At 41.4% G+C, this 21,549-nt stretch overlaps 1 protein-coding gene across 2 annotated transcripts; it reads left to right on the top strand.

Moving 5' to 3' along the window:
* The first annotated feature begins 20 nt into the window (after positions 1-20).
* LOC125451289 (myoneurin-like) lies at positions 21-19,178 on the top strand. 2 transcript variants are annotated; one of them, XM_048528267.2, is made up of 6 exons: positions 21-350; positions 1,765-3,047; positions 5,583-5,752; positions 7,901-8,027; positions 9,014-9,122; positions 14,806-19,178. In XM_048528267.2, exons 2-6 carry the CDS (start codon positions 1,939-1,941, stop codon positions 15,274-15,276), a joined length of 1,986 nt encoding a protein of 661 aa, XP_048384224.1. In that variant the 5' UTR covers positions 21-350; positions 1,765-1,938; the 3' UTR covers positions 15,277-19,178. The 2 variants fall into 2 exon arrangements, with proteins under 2 accessions (XP_048384224.1, XP_048384225.1); XM_048528268.2 differs by lacking the exon at positions 21-350 and adding an exon at positions 373-715.
* Positions 19,179-21,549: the final 2,371 nt, after the last annotated feature.

The raw sequence follows: 21,549 nt of genomic DNA, 5'->3' as shown, positions 1-21,549 counted from the left end.
CAAAGGCATCATCAGAGGCGAGACCTCCCAAACGAGAGCAGTGACAGAGCACCAAGAGCTGCTTAATCCACTCCCCCTTGACAACGGGTGGGACAACCTACAAAGCTAGCAGCGAGCCTGCAGCCCACACTGACCTCTCCTACCGAGTCCAACCCGTCAACAAGGGAGGGACCCGATCGCGATCAGCGAGGTGGGCCTCTGAGCGACCGGTCACCTAGCAACCACCTCCCCGCTGTCCTCCCCGAGGGCCGCCTGGCTCCGCGAAGTCCGGGGGGGGGGTCAGAGGTCAAAGGCCAGAGGCGGCTGGCGGTCGCGTTTGGGGGTTGGGTGTGGTCTTGGTTCCTCTGAAGGTGAGTCCGGGGGCGGGGGTCCTTAGAGCTGGGTCTCGAAGGTTTATTTCTCCTCCCCCAGAAAGTTGTTTGAGGGCCCAGCTTGGCGTGTGCGGTGTGAAGGCCGCAGTCGGGCTGCATCCCACCCCCGCCCCCCTCCCGGACTGGGCTCTCTCCGTCTCCCGGGTACAGCCGGCGGAGAGGGGCCGCGGGGGAGTCCCTGTCCCACACAGACCGAGCCGGCGGGTTTGAAAACGAAAACATCCCGTTAACTTCCCCCCTTGCTCACGGAGTGAGTCGTCAACCTCAAGGGAAGTTCGAGGAAAGTAACCGCGGATCAGAATAAAATGGACAGAGGCTTTTAAGAACCTACTTAAGCGAGTGAAGTATGTTAAAATAAGTCATGTTCAATGAGGAAATCTGATTCCCATGAGTAAAACTTGGAAGTGTTTTACTTGAGCGCGAGATATTGGGATGCTTGCACTCCCGCATGAGCTATAGGGATGAGTGGCTGTACGTTATTATAATACGTTGCTGAACTGCAGAGGAATCATTTAACCCTAAAGTTTGCAAAAAGCACTGCCTTTTTAATTTGGAAGTTGAGACCAGATGTGATTATTTCATGAACACGGACTGTAAGACCATCCGAGAACCACCTGTAAGGTAATCAGAGGGTTAGATAGGGTGGATAGGGAGAGCCTTTTTCCTAGGATGCTGACGGCGAGCACGAGGGGGCATAGCTTTAAATTGAGGGGTGAAAGATATAGGACAGATGTCAGAGGTAGTTTCTTTACTCAGAGAGTAATAAGGGAATGGAACGCTTTGCCTGCAACGGTAGTAGATTCGCCAACTTTAAGTACATTTAAGTCGTCATTGGATATGCATATGGACGTACATGGAATAGTGTAGGTTAGATGGGCTTCAGATTGGTATGGCAGGTCAGCACAACATCGAGGGCCAAAGGGCCTGTACTGTGCTGTAATGTTCTATGTTCTATCATTTATCTTCCTACTTCTGCATCATAATCTCTGGTTGTTCTTCACTTCCCCTGGACCCATCCTTGAACCGTGTCCTGACTGCATAGCCGGACCATTATGAAGATTATTTCCACTCCCGTGGCATTGCCCAATTCTCAGTTGCTTCATTGGTGACTGGCTGAAGGTCGTCAGTTCTCTTGCTAAATCTTGTTGCCTTTCTTCTCCACTTTCCTCGTAAGATGCTCCATAAAAGCTATATTTTTGACCAATTTTTTTGCACCTGACATCATAATGTTGCCAGTTTCAAATTTTGTTTATGATACACCTAGGATGCAACTTGTGATTTTCTTTTCATTGTTAGCGGTGCTATATAAATGCAAGTGGTTGTTAGTGTTAGATACAAAATTTAATGTAAAAAGCCCTTCTAATTTAAGTGATAACTTTAATTGTTTTTACAGTAAACACATTGAGAACAAGCAGCTTCTTCAGAGGAACTGAGAACATTTGGATCGTGGATCATTATAAACTGCACTTTTTAAGCATTTGCGGCTCTTGATTTGGGCTGCTCTTCGTTTCTCCTTTTTTTGAGAAGGTTTAATGCAAGTGCAAATTCGTGGACTCTCTTGGGGAAAATGGAGAGTCCTTCCTATATTAAAGAATGTTATAATCACTGTCAAGCAATTCTTCAGAAACTTTATGAACAGCGAGCTATAGGTTTATTTTGTGACATTGCAGTTGTTGTGGAGGGAAAGACTTTTCATGCTCATAAAAACATCTTGTCTGCATGCAGCAGCTACTTTTATACAACCCTGAGTAAGAATAACCAGGAGTGCACACTTGTTCTAGACACAGTGACCTTGGAGGGTTTTAGCCATTTGTTAGAGTATTTTTATACTTCTGAGGTCCCAGGTTGTCACATGAGTGACTTCCTTTCTGCTGCTCAGAGTTTGAATGTTTGTGTACCAGCAAAGCTTCACACGGAGAAGAGTGGAATTAATGGTAATGGCCAAATATTAGACAAAGAGATCTGTAAATTAAGAAATGTTCTTGTAAGGAACCAAGAAGTGGGATTAGACTTGGAAGACCTAGAGTTGCTGAAGAGAATGAAGGAAGATAATTTTGTACAGGTGGTAAGTCCACCTTGCAAGACTGAAATGAATAATGAATCAGTTGTTAAGAAAAAGGTCCACAGACCATGCTTGGCCAAAATCAAAACTCGATTGCAGACCGCCAGATTAGCTAGAACAATTGCTTCGAACAGAAAATCAAGATGTCCAAAGACTGGACTAATTCATGTGAATGGGAGGAAAGAGAATCAAGATATTATTGCCAAATCAGAAAATTGTAGAGTTTCATGTCAGTGGACCAAAGTGAGACTAAGTGGATCTCAGAAAAAGGCTGTGCCTGAAATTCTAAATATTGCTGTGGAGGAGAGAAACTCAAAGAGTGATGTTCATGGTAGTGTCAAAAATAGCACCAGTGTTTTGCCATCATTGAATGTGAAATCTTCGTTAGTGACACATTGTGGGAGACCAAAACGATCAAAAGAGAAACCACAAAAAGACTCTGTACTAATAACCAAGGATCTTTCAGAAGATGGAGATGACATTCTGGAAAGGAAACGACTGAGATGTGAAGGTTGTAAGAAGCTGCTGCCATATACACGCTACCTCTCTCATCAGGTTTCTGCTGGTGGGGAGTTATTCAGCTGTGACATGTGTGAGAAATTGTTCAGTTACAGGTGAGTTGCTGCTTCTACAGAACTCTGGGTTATCACAGCACATCAGGTATGATGTATTGTGTTGTGCAGCCAGTTAGTTTTTTTTTATTCATGCTAGAATATGGTCAGTGCTGTTATTTATTGCCAGGATGATGGTGGACCATTACGTTGAATCAGTTCCTTTGAACTGAATAACTTTTTTAAATAGATAACTAAGAATCAGTTGTATTGACACGGGGCTGGGGTCACACAGAGGGCAATCTAGATGAGGATGCCAGGGTTCCTTCCCAAAAGATAGTTGTAAAACATTTGGATTTTCATAACTGATACGTTTTGTCACTTTTATGGCTACCACTGTTTTATTTTCAGATTTTAAGGCGAGTAATGAAATTTAGCTTCTCATGCTGGCCAAGATGGAGTCTGAACTCATGTTCTCTGAATGTTTGTTCAGTAACATAATCGGCACCAAGATTGTGGTGGTGCTTATAGCTATTTCAGTGTACCCTAATTCTCCTGTTTAATTCTTGTCTGGAATTTGGTTCTAACCTTGTGAGCTCTGTGCTGCCTATAGGGGGGAAAAAGAATGGAATATCGGCTCAGGGCTACGTGCAGAGACTTTTGCATGCATTTATGTGTGCGTGCACACACGCACACACAAACACACAAGCGCAGCAATGTGCTTCTCCCATACCTCCCTGTTTCAGTCTTCCAGTTAGTTTTGCATCCACTCTGCAGCACTAAAATAGCTCTAAATAAAGTTGTGGATGAGGTCCACATTAAAGTGCTATTTTACATTTCCTCAGTTTCTTAGTAGTTGCATTTTTACACAATTAGCTGCATCATTCTCCAATAACTTCCATTTATTGTTCAATTTGATTAGATTTTCTTCAGTTGATTCAACAGAGGTTCTTCAGCAATGGCTTCTCTTCCCTTACCTGCACTGTCACCTTGGGTTTACCTGAGATAATGGGAACTGCAGATGCTGGAGAATCTGAGATACCAAAGTGTGAAGCTGGATGGACACAGCAGGCCAGGCAGCACCTTAGGAGCACAAAAGCTGACGTTTCGGGCCTAGATCCTTCATCAGAAAAGCTTTTCTGATGAAGGGTCTAGGCCCGAAACGTCAGCTTTTGTGCTCCTAAGATGCTGCCTGGCCTGCTGTGTTCATCCAGCTTCACACTTTGGTACATTTGGGTTTACCTTTCCTTTTCCTTATGTATAGCTTATCCGTTTGCAACATTAGATTGTAATGGTTCCACATGTTTGTTGATAAAGTCAAATTCTATTTCACCACCACTTCTGTCACCTACTCCACTGCCTGTGTTCTCAAAACTGCTTATCTGACCTCATTCTTAGAAAAGCTGTAGTAACTTCTGGCAAAGTGATGGAAGTATCGAAGCCAATACTTACAGCCCTGGCCACAATCTCAAGCTGAATAAAACAGTTTGAACCCTCTGTATCCTGTTCAAGCTGCAGCTGAACTCCTAGCACCGTATTCTTTCCATCAAAGAGGTTATTTACTTTCATCTCTGTGCCATTGTCCAGCTAGGCCCCTGCCTTTCAAATCCTCTGTCTGTTCCACCTTCTGACTTGACTATTGGATGAACATCTGAAGATGCTTTTCAGGGAGAGATGAGAAAGGTAGGCAAGCAAGATTAAGTAAATTATTCTTCCAGAGAGTTGACGTGAACATGAAAGGCAAAAGAACATTTTCTGTGCTATAATCGTTCTGTGATTTTATTCCAATGATCTGTTGGATCAGATGCAAACTTCACCTCATTCAATACTTTGCTTCCCATATTCTATCTCACATTAAATACCACCCTGCTTGCCCTATCATGCTCAACGTTGCTGAACTGTGTATTTCTGTGTTTAAATTTGCTTTATTGTTGCAAGCCATTGGGGGAAATGTGTTATTAAAAATTCTGTTTTTTTGATTCATTCATGGGATGAGGGCAATGCTGGTCCCCAGAGGGTTGTTAAGAGTCAACCACATTGCTATGGGTCAGGAATTACATGTAGCATAGACCAGGTAAGGATGGCGGTTTCCTTCCCTAAAGAACATTTAGTGAACCAGATAAGTGGAAACAGATAAAATAATTCAATGACAAATATAGATTGATTTAATATCTATGCACATTTAAATACGACTAAAAACAAAATAATATATGGAAGACTGGAGAAATGTTGGTCTATATTACCTTTTTTGTGAGAGAAAAAATGGAAGGTAAATTGGGAGACACGAATCATCAAGCTCTTAAATGATAGGATGTGAATTTTCTCAGAGCCTTCTAGTATCCTGATACATAGCTTGCTCAAGAATCATTTCGGCAAAGGCCTTTGTCAATTTTGACACCAAATTTTATGCCATTCTCTTCTCTACTCCCTCCTCATGCTCACTTCTTCAGTTGTCTAATTTATTAGCAAGTAATTGATTTTTGTACACTTTTTAAAGTTTTCAGATTGTTTGGTACCCTGAGCGCCTGCACGTTTTCTTTCAGTAGATGTTCTAATGGTTAACAAAATGGACAATTGAAAGTCACTTTGTTTTTCCAGCTGTCAGCTTAGCCAACACCAGAAAACCCATCACAGCAAGAAATTATATCAGTGTGACCAGTGTGGGAAACAACTCAAGTCCATGGAAAAGCTACGTGACCATGTGGCATACCATGGGGATGCCAGGCCCCATCAGTGTAGCCTGTGCGACAAGGCATATAAAGTGAAAAGTAAGTATGAGTGAAATGTTTTTCAGGTGAATGGATTCTGTGACCATCTGGTAAACATACCATTATATTCAATAACTCAGTATGTCATTGTGGTGAAAATACACAGAAATCATTTAGGAGTGAAATTCTGTGTAATGGATAGATTGCTCGTCATTCATTGGGTCTCATTTCCTTTTTATTGACTTCAGTGGTAAAGAAGATTGAGCAGGGTAAAAAGTAGGTGTCTTTTTTGTTTTGTCATTACACCTTTCCTTGCGAATGTTCCTCACAGGGTCTGGCTTGAGACTTAAAGATCTGCAGGACCAGATGGCTGTAGTACTAAGGGCATTCTCATTGTTTCATTGTTTGGGATGGCCCTCCACACACCCAGTTTGACAGAATTTATTCGTTTGTGTCCCCACTTCTGCACAAAGGCCTTGCAGCAGCCAACAACCGATCTGCTATAAATTGTTTCATGCCGTGAATGAAGATAAATTTCACACCTTTCCCTTTTTGTGACTAATCTTTTGTAACGACATCATAAAATCTTTCTGATCCATGTCTACAATTGAGGACTTAAGGTCTTAACGCATGCCTTCCAATAGGACTCTGGAATAGTCAGGATACCATTGTACTAAAATTCCAACAGATTTACAAAACAAAATTGATAGATTAAGTAAATATGCAAAACTGTGACAAATAGAGTTTAAAAGAGTAGAACCAGGTCCTTTCTAAATGGTGACATGTTCGAGACAGTAGTGCTCCAAAGAGACTTGGGCCTCTGTGTACTCAAATCGATAAAATGCTCTGGACAAAACAGAAAATAAGAAGAAAGGCAAATAGAATGGTGGATTCCAAGAGGACTCAGACAAAATGGGTGAATGCAGAAGTCATGTTAAAGGTCACATCTGAAATACTTTGCAAAGCCAGCATTGATTTTATAAAGGAGAAATAATGTTCAGTAGAAATGTTGGAGTTTTTGAGGATATTTCTAATAGTATATAAGGGGAAACTGATGGGGTGGTGGCATATTTGAATTTTCAGAAAGCTTCCAAGTAGGCTCCTGTCTGGTAGTAAGTTGGGGGTAATTAGTAGCATGGCTGGAAGATTAGTCAGTAGAGTGAAAACAATGTAAGAAAGTATTAGTGGGTGTACGACAAAGTTCAGGGCTTGGGGTCCAGCTGTATATAAACCATAGATAATGGGAACTGCAGATGCTGGAGAATCCAAGATAATAAAGTGTGAAGCTGGATGAACACAGCAGGCCAAGCAGCATCTCAGGAGCACAAAAGCTGACGTTTCGGGCCTACACCCTTCACCAGAGAGGATGAGGGGTCTAGGCCCGAAATGTCAGCTTTTGTGCTCCTGAGATGCTGCTTGGCCTGCTGTGTTCATCCAGCTTCACACTTTATTATCTTGTATATGAACCATATCCATTTGGATGTAGAGACCACATGTAATATTCCCATGTTTGCAAATGACACAAAACTTGGTGGGAATGAGCATTGTGGGAATGATGCAAAGACTTCACTGGGAATTGGACTTGATGAGTGGACAAGGACATGTCAGATGAACTGTCGAAACTAGTTCCAATGTTTGGGGATTTTAAGACTAGGCAAATTGGCTTAAAAAATGAGATCTTGACCTTTCAGAAGTGAAGTTTGAAAATATTTCAATAGTTTGAAACTTTACTCCACAAATGGTCATTGACAGGTCACTTTTCATGTAGACGTTTATATATAAAAAAATGTAGTTCAAATTGAACTGAGTCTCAAATGATGATCAGGAGTAAAACCTAACTGTACCACTGGAGATAAGAAGCAAATCCTGGATTGGTCTGTGACACTCTCATTCCAACAATGATTAGAAATAAAATGTCCCGAATGGATATTTATAAAGACAGGCCAACCCTCTGCAATGTCTCTTACACTGTTCTAATAGCATGCCAGTGTAACATGTATGAAGTCACTTGTGTGAGCTAATGGAAGACAGTGAGCATCCTTGAACAATATTGTAACAGACTTCAGTGGCTGTGAGGTGTTTGATATTGTGCACCAAACATATAATAATGTGATTTGATTTTTGAAGTTGCTGTGTGTTTAGCGCTAGAAGAGCACTGAAATCTAAATTGTGATACTTCATTAACCAGGAGGTTTAAAAACATTTCAGATGACCTAACTCAGCACATCCGTGTGAAGCACATGGAAGCATCAAAAGGAAAGCCACCCCTGGTGCAGCTCTGTGAATTCTGTGGTCAGGCTGTGAAACACTACAAGAGCCACAAGATTTTCTGCAGGTACTACCAAAGAACTAGGGTTCCTGGATGGTAGGTAGTTGGTGAGTTGTACCAGCAACATGCAAGAAAAGTTAAGGGAAACTAAACTTAAAAGGTTGTGAAAGATACTCCATATGTCTCTCAGCCTTTTTGAAGTATAGTTACTATTGTAGGAATGTGTAAAGCAAGATCCCCCGAAAACATTGCAATAAGTGGCCAGCTAATCTCTTCCAACGACATTGGTTGAGGGACAAATATTGATGAGGACTCAGTAGATCTTCGCTTTAGAATCATTCATACCCATCTAGAAGGGCAGAAAGGGCCTCCGTATAATGCTTAACTGTAAAAGGCACCTCCTAAAGTAATGAACTCCCTCAGTATTGCACTGAAGTATCAGCCTAGGTTTTGTATTTGAGCATTGGGCACGAAAACTTAATCCCCAGCCGCCTAACTCAAGCATGAGATTTCGACGGTTGAGGCTCAGCTAATACTTAAGTTATTAAAATTTGAGGACAGGTTTCATAACGTTGCACTGTTATTCCTTTGAACTTAGGAAGTTGAGGATTGATCTAATTGATGTCTATAAAATTACACAGATTTTAAATGGTTGATTTGAAGTAACTATTTCCTTTTTGGGGCAAATCAAGAACAAGGGGTCTCATCTTAAAATTGAATAAGACCATTATAAGTGAAATTAGCAAGCACTATTTCAGGAAAGGGTGATAGAAATCACTCTGTCCGATGTGCAGCAGATATTGGGTCAAATGAAGTATTCAGTACTAACAGAATAATGCATATTTGTCAGCATTGAGAAATATAGACAAAGGTAGGAAAATGGAGTTGAGGTCTTAATCAGCTGTGCTGTAATGGAATAAGCAAACGCGTTAAGACAGTTAAATGGCAGAGTGCTGTTTCTGCTGCTTTGGTGTAATATTTTAAATTTATGAAATGACTGTGGCAAGTATTTTGGATTGCTGCCATATGTTTCCTTCCATTTTGGTTCACAGTGGCATTAAGAAGTTCCAGTGCAAGTTCTGTCTACAGGCATTTTATCGCTTGTCAGAGCTGAAGAGGCATACGTGGACCCACACAGGGGAGCTGCCTTATCAGTGCCGTGTAAGTACCGCTGAAGACCAACAACTACGTGAAGGCGATGGCTTACTGCAGATAGGCTTTGTGTAAAGGTGACAGTTTATTACAGCCAAAATTGCTGGAGAAACTCAGCAAGTCTGGCAGCATCTGTGGGGGAAGATAGCAGAATTAATTTCTCAAGTCCACAATAAATAACAATAAGAGCTAAGAGTGAGAAAATGGGTTAACTTTGCTGAATGCAACTCTTATAATTGATAATGGGCCTAGGATTACGTGTGAATGGGTGACTATGCTAAAAGCAACCCGTGTCATAATGGGACCAGGTGTAGGATGAATTAAAAGTATAGAAGGATGGAATCAGGCTCTGTAAAGTTTTTGACCTCAGTATTGAGTCCTAGAGGTCACAGGGTGCCCAGGTAGAAAATGATGTTGTTCTTCAAACTTGAACTGAGGCTTGCTGGAATACTGCAGCAGGCCTGCGACAGATATGTTGGCATTGAAGCACAGTGGTGTGTTGAAATGGCAGGCAACTGGAAGCTCAGAGTCATTTTTGTGGACAGATCCGTCCACTTTGCAAAAGTTTTTATTTGTGCAAGGCGATAGTTTATTTCTGAAGAAGGGTCTAGACTCGAAACGTCAGCTTTCCTGCTACTCTGCTGTGTTCATCCAGCTCTACGCCCTATTTTCTCAGATTTTCCAGCATCTGCAGTTCCTACTATCTCTGTTCAGGACTTGTGTATTAGCAAGATTCATCAATAATTGCAAGGCTGATTGAATTAAGGCCTAGTGTGAAATTTATATAAATAAACCAAAATTAAAATAATGTTAACATTAGTGAAATAAAGTAAGTCATGGCAGGGTAGCTTGGTCATGTGGAATATGCATCCTGTTGAACATCTGAAGTCATAGCAACTACTGGTGATTGAGCCAACAGCATTTGCAGGATGTGTCACCAGCTGCAGAAACTTGAGCTGCAGGTTTTGGTGCTTGAGCAGTAGTTGAAGTAACTGTTGCACATCTACAAGGCTGAGAGCTATGTGGATATTTAGATTAGATTCCCTACAGTGTGGAAACAGGCCCTTCAGCCCAACAAGTCCACACCGCCCCCCAAAGCATCCCACCCAAACCCATCCCCCTATAACCCACACACCCCTGAACACTACCGGCAATTTAGGATAGCTGATCCACATAGCCTGCACATCTTTGGACTGTGGGAGGAAACCGGAGCACCCAGAGGAAACCCACGCAGACACGGGGAGAATGTGCAAACTCCACACAGTTACCCGGGCTGGAATTGAACCCGGGTCCCTGGCGCTGTGAGGCTGCAGTGCTGACCACTGAGCCACCGTGCCACCCAAGTTTGATTTGATTTAAGACTGAAATCCGTTTAATGTAATCTATCAATTCTTATTTTGGCACTTATCTTGGAATTTGGTTCATTTGGAGTGTGCTGTGTTTTTTCCCTGTTTCTTTCCCTTGATGTGCATTGAACTTGAAAGCTTTCGCTAAATTTACTAAACAGAATGACAACAGGAATTTAGTGAGTTGGGGATTGTAGGGCACATAGCGAAGGAGATGCTAAGTAATTTAAACTAAGCGAGCAACAGAAATTATGATTATATATTTAAAGATCTAAGAAGATAAATTGAAATTGAATTTCTTGGGGTGCGCTTTCCAATAATAGAGGGATACAATTTGTATTTGTTAAATATATGATACAAATCAGTAATTAAACAGTTAGAGATGAGGGAAAAATTGAAAACATTTGTAAGTTTGAGTAAAACAGTGGGATATCTTAGAACCTGTTGCTTGCAATTTCTGTGCTATGTGGAAATTCTGGAACGCTTCATGTGCCTTAGTGAGACCACATTGTGGTGTATCTTGTTCAGTATTGATCTCATTATTTAAGAAAGAATGTAAATGCATTGGAAGCTTTTCGCACAAGATTTACTAGACTAATGCCTGGTAAGAGATAGGTTCCTTTATAACTGCTGTAAATTTTCTGTGGTGAACCTTCCAACTCTAACCTACAATAGCAGAGCCGTGGACTATAGTAAATTGGTGACTATCTAAGGATATAATGTGCAGAGAGGTGGTTACGATGCAGGCTAGGAACACGGGAATGGGTGGCCACCAGACAAGTTGTACAAGACTCTGCTGAGGTCCTGCTCACAAATCAGATTCCCATTTTGGTGAGGACATTAGTTCCTCAGAAGAGTGCAGTCAGAGCGAAGTTGGTGGCACCATGGGTGGCTCAGTTGTACAAGTGAGGAGGAAGAAGTAGAGAGGAGCAGTAGTGATAGGGAATTTGTTAATCAGGAAAACACAAGTATTTCAGTGTCGTAGATACAGCCTTAAGATAGTATATTGCTTCCCTTTGTTAGGGGTTAAGAATGCCATTGCGTAGCTGCAGGACATTTTTCTGGGCACGGGCAAACAGCCAGTGAAGATAATCCTTTCTTTTATTCACTTGTGGGATATGGGCGTTGCTTTGCTCACACCTAGTTGCCCTCAAGAAGGTGGTTGTGAACTGCCTTATGAATTACAGCAGTTATTTGCTGTAGGTAGATCTATGATGCCTTGGGTGTGGGTGGATTTCAGGATTTTGAGTCAGGTGGCACTGAAGGAATGGAGACCTATTTCCAAGTCAGGATGGTGGGTTGCTTGGAAGGGAACCTGGAGGTAGTGGTGTTCCCATGCATTTGTTGCCTTGTACTTTCCAGATGGAAGTGGTTTTGGGTTTGGTACATTGGTATACGGGAGACCTAATCCTCAAAATTATATTTGACTATTTAGCCATTAGTCCTACACTCCAAAAATGCCTCTAGTGACAGGAAATGAGCTTTGAATGTCTTTGCAAATGGAAAGATGTTTCCAGTTTTATTTCACTGGGCTGTGTGTTGGATCTCTTGCTTCTTTTTGTATGTATTAATGGTTTGCACTTAATTTTTGTCATCTGCAAATTTAACCAGGTAGTTCATAGTAAAGTGGGTGGCTATAGATTTCAAGAAGACACAAATAGTTTGTTTGAGTAGGCAGTGAAGTGACAAATGGAATTCAATCTGGAGAAGTCTGATGTGATGCATTTGGCGATGACAAATGAAGCAAGGGAACACAACAAACAGGAGGATATTGAGAGTGATGGAGGAAGTAAGAAAGCATGTCCCCATGTCTTTGAAGGTGACAGTAGGTAAGAGAGGGTGGTAAAGAAGACATTTGAATGCATTCCTTGTCAGGATTAAAATATAGAGCACAAAAGCAGGTATGTGTTATGGAATTATATAGAATGCTGGTTATGCCATAGCTGATATTCATGTACAGTTGTGGTCACTGAGAGGAAGAACTTAATTGCTTTGGAGACAGTATAGAGAAGATTTACAGGAATGTTGTTAGAATTTGAAAATTGCAGCAATAGGGAAAGATTTGAAAGGATAGGTTTTAATTAAAGAATAAAGGAGGCTGTGGGGTGAATTAATTGTGTTTTTCAGCTACCTTCTAGAGTTTGTTTGTTTGTTAGTTGGAGAGGAACTCCTGTTGTTCTCCGTTTGTTTGCATTGAGGGAAGTTCAAAAGAAATGTGCGAGGCACACAGAGTGGTGAATGCCTGGAACATACTGCCAGAGGAAGTGGTGGAAGCAGACTCAGTAGCAACAAACACCAGGACAAATACATGAATGGGAAGGGAATAGAGGGATACAGATCCTGTAAGTGAAGACAGTTTCAGTATGGAAGGGCAACATGTGTTGGCGCAGGCTTGAAGAGCTAAAGGACCTTCTCCTGTGCTGCTTTGTTCTTCGTTTCTTCAGGCATAACATTCCTGGAGATTTGGGTATGTGAAACATGAGTTTGCCTTAGATGGGATAAGCATTCCAGGGACTGGACATTTATCTCATTCGATTTCATGAACTAAATTGGGTCTCTGATACTTACTTGCTGGACTTCGCCAGCTAGGTTAACATTTATTGCCCAGCCACAATTTCCCTTGAGAAAATAATAGAGTCACCTTCCTGAATCACTACAGTAACTCTGCTGTAGATATGTCCACTGCTTTTATGGGGGGAGTTTGAGGATTTTAATTCTTAACAGTAAAGAAATGGTGATATAATTTCAAGTCTGGATTGATTAAGACATGGAGGGAGGTGGTGATGCTCCTTGTCTGTCTATTGGTAGACACTGGTATTGGAAAGTCCCACCAATGGACCCTTGGTGAACTGAAAAAATTCATCTTGGAGATGGTATGTAATGCATTCACTGAATACTGGAGGTGGAAAGAATTAACATTTAAGGTGGTGGATGGGGTTTCAATCAAGTGGACTTTGTCTTGGATGGTGTCCCAAGAACTGCTTAAAACATTGATGGAGCTACACTCAGGATATGGAGAACATTCTGTCACACGCAACGTTTGTGCTTTGTCGATGGTGGACAGGTTTTGTGACCTATTAGTTGAATTGCTTTCTGCGACATTCCCACCCTCTTTTGTGGCTAAAGTGCTTAAATTTCTGGTCAACAGCAGTATCTAGGATGTTGCTGGAGGATTTGGTGATGGTAGTGCAGATCAATGTCAAGGAAGGATTCTTTAGATTCTCTCATGTTGGAGATGATCATTGCCTGGCACTTTCTGGCATAAATGTTACTTGTTGCTTCTCAGCCCAAGCCTGTTGTCTTGCTGCATGAAGTTTGGCTGTTTCAGTATTGGAGGAGTTTCAGATGGTGCTGAACATTGTGTGATCATCAGCAAACATTGTCACTTCTGATCTTTATGATGGATGAAAGATTCTTGACAAAGTACCTGAAGGTGGTTGAGTATAGGACACTACTCTGAGATATCACACAAGAGATGTCCTGGGGTTAGAGATGACTGACCTGCAACAACCCATAACCATCTTCATTTTGTACAAGGTAGAACACCATTTAGTTGAGAGTTTTCCTCCAGTTTTGCAGAAAGTATCTGGGACTTGATTATCTGTGGTTTAACATGAAATAACTTGCTTCCAAGAGTTATTAAATGATTTAAAAACTTTAAAATGATTAATTTATTAAAAATATAATTTTAAGAAAGGGTAATTGTATTAGTTATGAGTTCTACATTATTTTCAGTGTTCCTGTACTTCCTGTAATAACCTATGAGCACAGATCTACTTTGGCTCTTTGTCAAGAAGTGTCTTGATTTTAACATTCTGATTCTTGTTTTCATGTTTTTCCTTTCCTCAGTAATCTTTCTCAGGTCCAGATAATTGCACTCCAATAAGTATAGGTTCTTATGCAATCCCCGATGCTAACTGCGTCACCATGGTGTCCACGTATTTAGCTGGAATGCCCTCCTTTCGCAGCTGAGTCTCTGTTCTGTTTTCCAGTTTTAATGTACTGCTTGAAGCTACTTGTTCTTTTCTTTTCAAGCTTTACATCATCTGAACTACTTTCTTTTAATATGGTTCAGTGTAACATATTTTATAATGCTCTTGTGAAGTACTTTGTATTTATTATGTAAAGGACGTTACATGAATGCAAGTTGCTCATTGGCATTCAGCTGTAGTATTCCTGTGTTACCTGTAACAATTTGTGTTCAAATGCTGTGATCCTATAATCCTTACAGTATTCCTGCATTAAAGTGTTCAATTGCTACTTTCCCATCTTCCTGCTCTTTCCTGGAATTCTGGTAACTTTCCTTTACACCTTTACTGTAATTTTGTGTTCTGGTTATGCATTAGATCTGTGGAAAGCGGTGCCGCCATCCAAGTAACCTCAAGAAGCACATTAGAACAGTTCACAAAGAGGAAATCCGAGTGCAGATCGACAAGGAACATGCCTCCCCGAAGCTTCTAAAGGACTTTCTACCTCGAGAGATGGAGAGTGATTGCACAGTCATGGAAAGCGGTAACTTCGTGGAAATGACTGATGTTCGGTTTAGTGGATCAACTGATTCTACGATACCCTGTTTTGCAAATGCTGTAACAATCTCTGATGCAGTTTCTAGCATGCCGCATGTGCTCTGCACTGCTCCTGATGATGGTAATGCCATCATCCCACCTACATACACAACGGTCTCTACTGCTTTAGAAAGACACCAGAATAAGATGATTAGCCCACTTCCGTCTTTCAAGTCCCTCCTTACCAGCCCCCATGTGGATATGTTCCAGAATTCCTTTCACCAAGCAACAACCTTAGACCAGAAGCTATAGTAACTTTGGAGATGTGAATGATGAACTGAGGAAAGCACAATACACAAGATGAAATTATTCACCAGCCTACACTTAATATATTCTTCCTTCGATTTATGCAAAACTGTGGCTGCAAATTGATGGAACAGCTGAGAAGTTTTTTACAGTCCTACTTACAAGTTATGCTACAACATTATATTTTTCTGTATTAAATATTTGTACTGCCAATACCTTGTTAAGATATTTTTCCTGCACTTGGATCTTGATTTTGTTAAATTGCTGTAAAAGAGCTCAGCTCTAACAGGAGATGGAGAAGTGATTTAGCTTCATCAAATTTGCCTCCTGATTCTGTTCCCCTCTTAAGGTGTGGAAGAGTGGCAAAGTATTGTTTCAATTGAATAGATCGTAGTAGTCTCCAGTGTAAGATTCAACAAAAATCCATCACTTTATTCCTGAAAACACACTGAAAGCAGGTGAATTATGATTTCTCAGGCATCTGTCCATGTATTAAGAGCTATAATACTGTGGTTATTTTGTTTGCTATCCGTTTGGGAGATGATGGCCTAGTGGTATTGTTACTGGACTGTTAATCCGGAGACCCAGGCAATGTTCTGGGGACCCAGGTTTGAATCCTGCCTTGACAGGGCGGAATATGAATTCAATAAAAATGTGGAATTAGGAGTCTCCTGATGACCATGAAACCATAATTGACTGTCGGACAAACCGATCTGGTTCACGAATGTCCTTTAGGGAAGGAAATTGCCACCCATACCTGGTCTGGCCTACATGACTCCAGACCCACAGCAATGTGATGACTCTTAACTGCCCTTGGGGCAATTAGGGATGGGTAATAAATGTTGGCCTCGCTGGCGATGCCCTCATCCCATCAATGAATTAAAAAAAAATGTGATCAGGTATTATAATGAATCAGGGATATTGCAAACTGGATATAATTGGTGTTTTTGTTACTTTTCATGGGATGTGGGCATCATTAGTTGTGCTGGTGTTTGTTCATCCCTAATTGCCCTGAGGGCAGTTGCTGTGATTCTGAATCACGTAGGCAAAACCAGATAAGGATGGCAGGTACAGCCACTGTCGAAATTGGATTTTTCTTCCCCAAGTTAGATTTTAAAATGCTTCTTTGAATGGTAGCTGTTGTATTGATATGCAGGGACTCTTTGCTGTATAGTGAGGGAGATACAGTACACACGTGTCCAGTTGTAGTCTGAGTTTTTACGTATAATTTTCTTTTTAGAAATTGCTGCTAGTTCTTCAGATGCTGGTTGAACTAGGATATACTGCCCACTCCCAATGCCCTGGATAAAGTGGTGAGGAACTGTCTTCTTGAACTGCAGCAGTCTGTGTGATGTAGGGATATCAAGGAGAGGGCTACTGTGTTGTCATGTGGCTGAGCTAATTGACCTCAAAGAACTATAATCATCTTTGTTTGTGGTAGGAATGACTCTGACCAGCAGAGTTTTTCTGCTAATTCCCATTGAATCTGGTTTTGCTAGGGCTCCTTAACACCATGCGTGTTCAAGTGTTGCCTTGATGTTCAGCTCAGACAATCTTGCCTTACTTCTGGAGTCTGTTTTTCATGTCTGGACCAAGGCTGCTATGAGATCAGGAGCTGAGTGGCCTGTGTGGAATTCAAACTGAGCACCAGCGAGCGACCTGCACATCCATGCAAGTGTCACTTGATAGCACTGTTGTCAAACCCATCTATGACTTTGCTGATGATTGAGTGTTAATTGACAGGTAGCAATTGGCCAGGTTGGATTTGTCCTACTTTTTAATGGACATTTGATCTCCGGGCAATTTTCCACATTGCCACATAGATGTCAGCAGTACTGGAACAGCTTAGCAAGGAGCACAGCCAGTTCTAGGATACAGGTCTTTCTCTACTATTGCTGGAATATTGTCAGGCAGGGCCCACATGCTTTGCAGTATCCTGAACGTTCAGCCATAATTTTTTTTTGATGTTACACGGAGTGAATCTAATTGGTTGAAGACTTAATGTTGCAATGCTGAGAACTTAAGTTTTAGTTTTGTCTGGGCTTCCCCCATCACTAAGGACATGTCTTCTATTTTGTTTAACTAACCACTGCCCTTTATGACTGGATGTGGCATGGTTGCAGAGTCTAGCTGTGATCCATAGGTTATTAGATCATTTAGCCCTGTCTTATTTTCTCGCTACTTCCTTTGCTTGATGTGCAAGTAGTCCTGCATTATAGATTCACTAGGTTAGTGCGTCATTTTCAGGCGTGCCTGATGTTGTCCCTGGCACGATCTCAGTGCATTTTATTGAACCATGGTAGAGTGTGGGTTAGATTAGGCCCTTGAGATTACGGATTATTATTGAATACAATTCTCCTGCTGCTAATAGTCACAATACCTCATGGATGACCATTTTCTTGAGTTTCTAGATCTGTTTGAAGTCTGTTCTATTTTGCATGGATGTTATCCTCATCGTGAAGATGCGACTTTAAGTCCACAGTAACTGTGCGATGGTCATTCCTACCCACGTTGTCATGGACAGATGTTTTTCTGTCTTTGCTTGCTGCACAACCTGCCACACAGCTGCTGGAGGAACTATACTTGGCCAGCTCACTGAGTCACGGTGTAACTTAGCCACTTTTATTGAAGATTCCCACTTGAAGTACATTCTGCAGCCTTGCCACCCCAGTACATCCTACAAGTGGCGTTCCATATGGAGGAGCATTGATTCATAAATTGAGGGCAGGTGTTACATAGTAATCAACAAGAGGTTTCCTTGCCCATGTTCGACATGTTGCCATGTGATTTCTTGGGTTCTGAGTCAGAGTTGAGGTCTTCCAGGGCCATTCCTCTGACTGCATACCACTGTGCTACCTTCTCCACTGGGTCTGTCATGCCAAGTGTATCAAGTGAACTTTGTAAGGTATGAATCCATGAGTATGGTTGTCTGTATGAGTATCTAGTCTGTAAGACAGCTGTCCCATTTTTGACACTAGATCCAGATATCTGTAAGGGGTTCTTTACCAGCTTGACAGGGTTGAGTTTGCTGCTGTTGTTTGTTATGTAGGTTAATGTCAGATGGTCCATCCAATTTCGTTCCTTTTTGTCCTTACGTCTGAAGTCTGGACGCAACTGAATAGCATTTAGGCTATTTCAGAGACCACTTAAAAATAAACCATGTTTCCTTGGATCTGGAGTAATCTGTATACCACACCAGGTAGGGTTGGCTTATTTGCTTCCTTTAAAGGGCATTAGTGAACCAATTGGTATTTTATAACAATTGTCTGGCTGTTGATACCTGATTTTTGTTTTAATTGAATTCAAAGTTCACCATTGGATGGTAGAGTGGCTTAGTGGTTAGCAGTACTGCCTCACATCGCCAGGGACCCAGGTGTGATTCTATCCTTCGCTGACTGTATGGAGTTTGCACGTTCTCTCCATGCCTGCTTAGGTTTCCTTCCACAGTCTAAATATGTGCAAGTTAGGTGGATTGGCCATGTTAAACTGCCCATAATATCCAGGGATATGTATGTAGGTGGATTTTCCCTGGGACATACAGGGATAAGGTAAGAGGATTACTTCTGGATGGGATGATTTACAGAGGGCTGGTCTGCAAACAGGCCAAATGTCCTTCTTCCACACAGTAGGGATTCAATCTTCCGTGGTCACATTTTGACCAATGTCCCCAGAGCATTGCCGTGGGACTCTGGATCACTAGAGCTGTGACTACACCACTGCTTTCTCTGCATATTCACACTGTAGAAACAAAACGGCGTAATTGTTTTTATGAAGTTAGCCTAGTCATGATCTTTGAGAGGCTGGTTACGTTATTACAATAGATATACTCCTTCATGTACTATACTGCCAGATTATTGGATTGTTAAAAACATAGTTTTCAAAAATAAAATATTTACATTTTAGTAAAATCTCTATTGTAATGAAGGCTTTTTTTAAAACAGTAATTTGAATTTCTATATCACCATTAATGTAATCAAATGCTCTATGGCACTTCAAGGGTTTTACTAAACAAACTTTTCCAACTTATTTCTTGATTTTTCTACTTTTTACCTAAGATTTTGTGCCTAGGTACGTTGTAGCTAAGGTGGTGTCATGAATGGACGCCAGCAAGGACTGCCCATTATCTGACTAACATCCGGCTAAACTTGTGGTCTCGCAGACAGAGGTCTTCGTATCACAGATCTGGGTAGCATCTTGGTCTTGTGCCGCAAGCTCATTAGATGTCTTTGAGGATGCAGCCAGAATCTGTGATCCAGCTATTGAACTTGCCACTGACTCAACAGCAACCATGTTGGGGATCTGTGCGTGATGGCTTACTTCCATATTCTGCACTCAGCCTCCCTAGGAGTTGCCCAATACTTGTTTTAAGCAATGGGAGTTATTCAGCTGATTTTCCTGGCTTGTGTAAGTTGCCAAGTTTTGCTTTTCTAAAATTCATCCATGGAAATGGACATTGCTGGCTAGGTCAGCATTTACTGTTCATCCGAGTGCGCAGAGGGCAGTTGAGTCAGCCACATTGCTGTAGCCTAGAGTCAGACATAGGGCAGACCAGGTGAAGTTGGCAGATTTCTTTCCCTAAAAGACATTCATGAACCAGACGGGTTTTCCCCCTCATAATTGGCAATGATTCATGGTCATCATTAGATTCTTATTTCCGGAGTATTACAGAATTCAAATTCCACCATCTGCCATGGTGGGATTTGAACACCGGTCCCCAGAATATTACAGTGGTGTTTGGGTTAATAATCTATTGATAATACTACTAGGCTACTGTAAAGGTGGTCTTTAAGAACACAAGCCTGATGAACATGGGGCTTTGTATTTTTGGTTAGTTTGCTGCTGATCCAAGCTTGACTTCTCAACTTTGTGACAGTTTTAATATTGGCAATCTTGGTGGTAACTTAATCTGTCAACTGTCTCTAGAGTGAAGTCGGGATGTTTCTGCAAAGTCTTTATATCTGGCCCATATCTTTGATCTTCTTGACACTGCTAGTCAGTCCAAGCTCCTTACATGCCCAAGAGAAGTGATCAGTTGTTTGTTGCAAATGTATGCGGTGTCAGTACAGTTTTATCAAACAGCAACTCAGGGAATGGAGTGATTTGTCTATCAGACATTTTTGTCTTGGTGAGTAGACTTGCCAGATTGAACAACTGTCAGCTCTGGCATGCAGATTGACACTGACACTGATAATTCATGTCATTCCATATCAAATCTTGTGATGACAAGTGACCAAAAAAACCTGGTCAAAGAAGTAGATTTTAAAATGTCTCTTCGAGGAGGAATAGTGAAGAAATTTAGGAAGCTTAGGGCCTGGGCAGGTGCAGGGAAAGCTGCCAGTGGTGGAGTCATTTTTAAAATCAGAATATGTAAGATGCTAGAATTGGAGGATTGTGGGAAAGCAGGTGGTTGCAGAAAAAACGTGTAATGTGAGGCTGCACTGTTGTAACAAGGTCAGCCAGATGGACCTCCAATTATGAGATTCCTGATTAGATCAGATTGAAAGCCCCAATCAGGGACCCCTGGCTGACAGATTTTAAATAAAGAGATTGTCGGACATCCTGCTTGCTGTGACAGTTGGCTCTCAGGGAGCTGGATCAGTATCGATGACTCTACCTGTAAGTAAAGGGTGACTTGTTAACAGGATACTAACCTGTCTGGAGTTATTTCTGAGACCACGCAGGGATTTGAAAATAAGGATAAGAATTTAAAAATTGCAGCATTCCTAAACAGTGAACATAGAAATGATAGTGAATGGGACATGATGCAAAGGGTAAATGCTGCAGGGTTTTTAAGGAACTCCAGTTTATGAAAAGTGAAGGACAGGAGGCGGGGAGAGATGTAACTTCTAACAAAGGCACTGGTGATGACTTCAGCAGCAGATGAGCTGAGGTAAGAGTAGTTGTGTGATGATACTTAATGATAAAAGCTGCTAATTACAGGATTCTGAGTAGAAAACTCTGCCAATGTGCAAGGTCTGAAGTCACACAACACTGAGTTTTATTCCAAACAGTTTTATTTATTTGATAGTGAACTCTGACGAAGGAGCAGCACCCAGAAAGTTTTTGATTTCAGATAAATCTGTTTGGACTATAACCTTGTGTCGTGACTTCTGACCTTGTCCATCTGAGTTCAACACTGGCACCCCTACATCAACGTACAAGTGACTATGCACATTGCATTTGATTCAAAGTTACTTGATATTTAATATTGCTCGGAGGACTTAAGTTTTGAAGAATTGTGGAAAGTAGATTCATCTCATTTTGCAGAAATGTCTGGAG

The sequence above is a fragment of the Stegostoma tigrinum genome, chromosome 3 (genome assembly GCF_030684315.1).
Source record: "Stegostoma tigrinum isolate sSteTig4 chromosome 3, sSteTig4.hap1, whole genome shotgun sequence".
NCBI lineage: Eukaryota > Metazoa > Chordata > Chondrichthyes > Orectolobiformes > Stegostomatidae > Stegostoma > Stegostoma tigrinum.
The sequence above is the reverse complement of the archived record's forward strand: the minus strand, read 5'-3'. Positions and strand labels throughout refer to the sequence as shown.

Bases quoted from the DNA above. Each gene is read 5' to 3' on its own strand.
- LOC125451289 (XM_048528267.2), top strand. From the start codon at position 1,939: ATGGAGAGTCCTTCCTATATTAAAGAATGTTATAATCACTGTCAAGCA. The intron at 8,028-9,013 runs GTACTACCAAAG...TTTGGTTCACAG, and splicing joins AGCCACAAGATTTTCTGCAG to TGGCATTAAGAAGTTCCAGT. The intron at 9,123-14,805 runs GTAAGTACCGCT...GTTATGCATTAG, and splicing joins AGCTGCCTTATCAGTGCCGT to ATCTGTGGAAAGCGGTGCCG.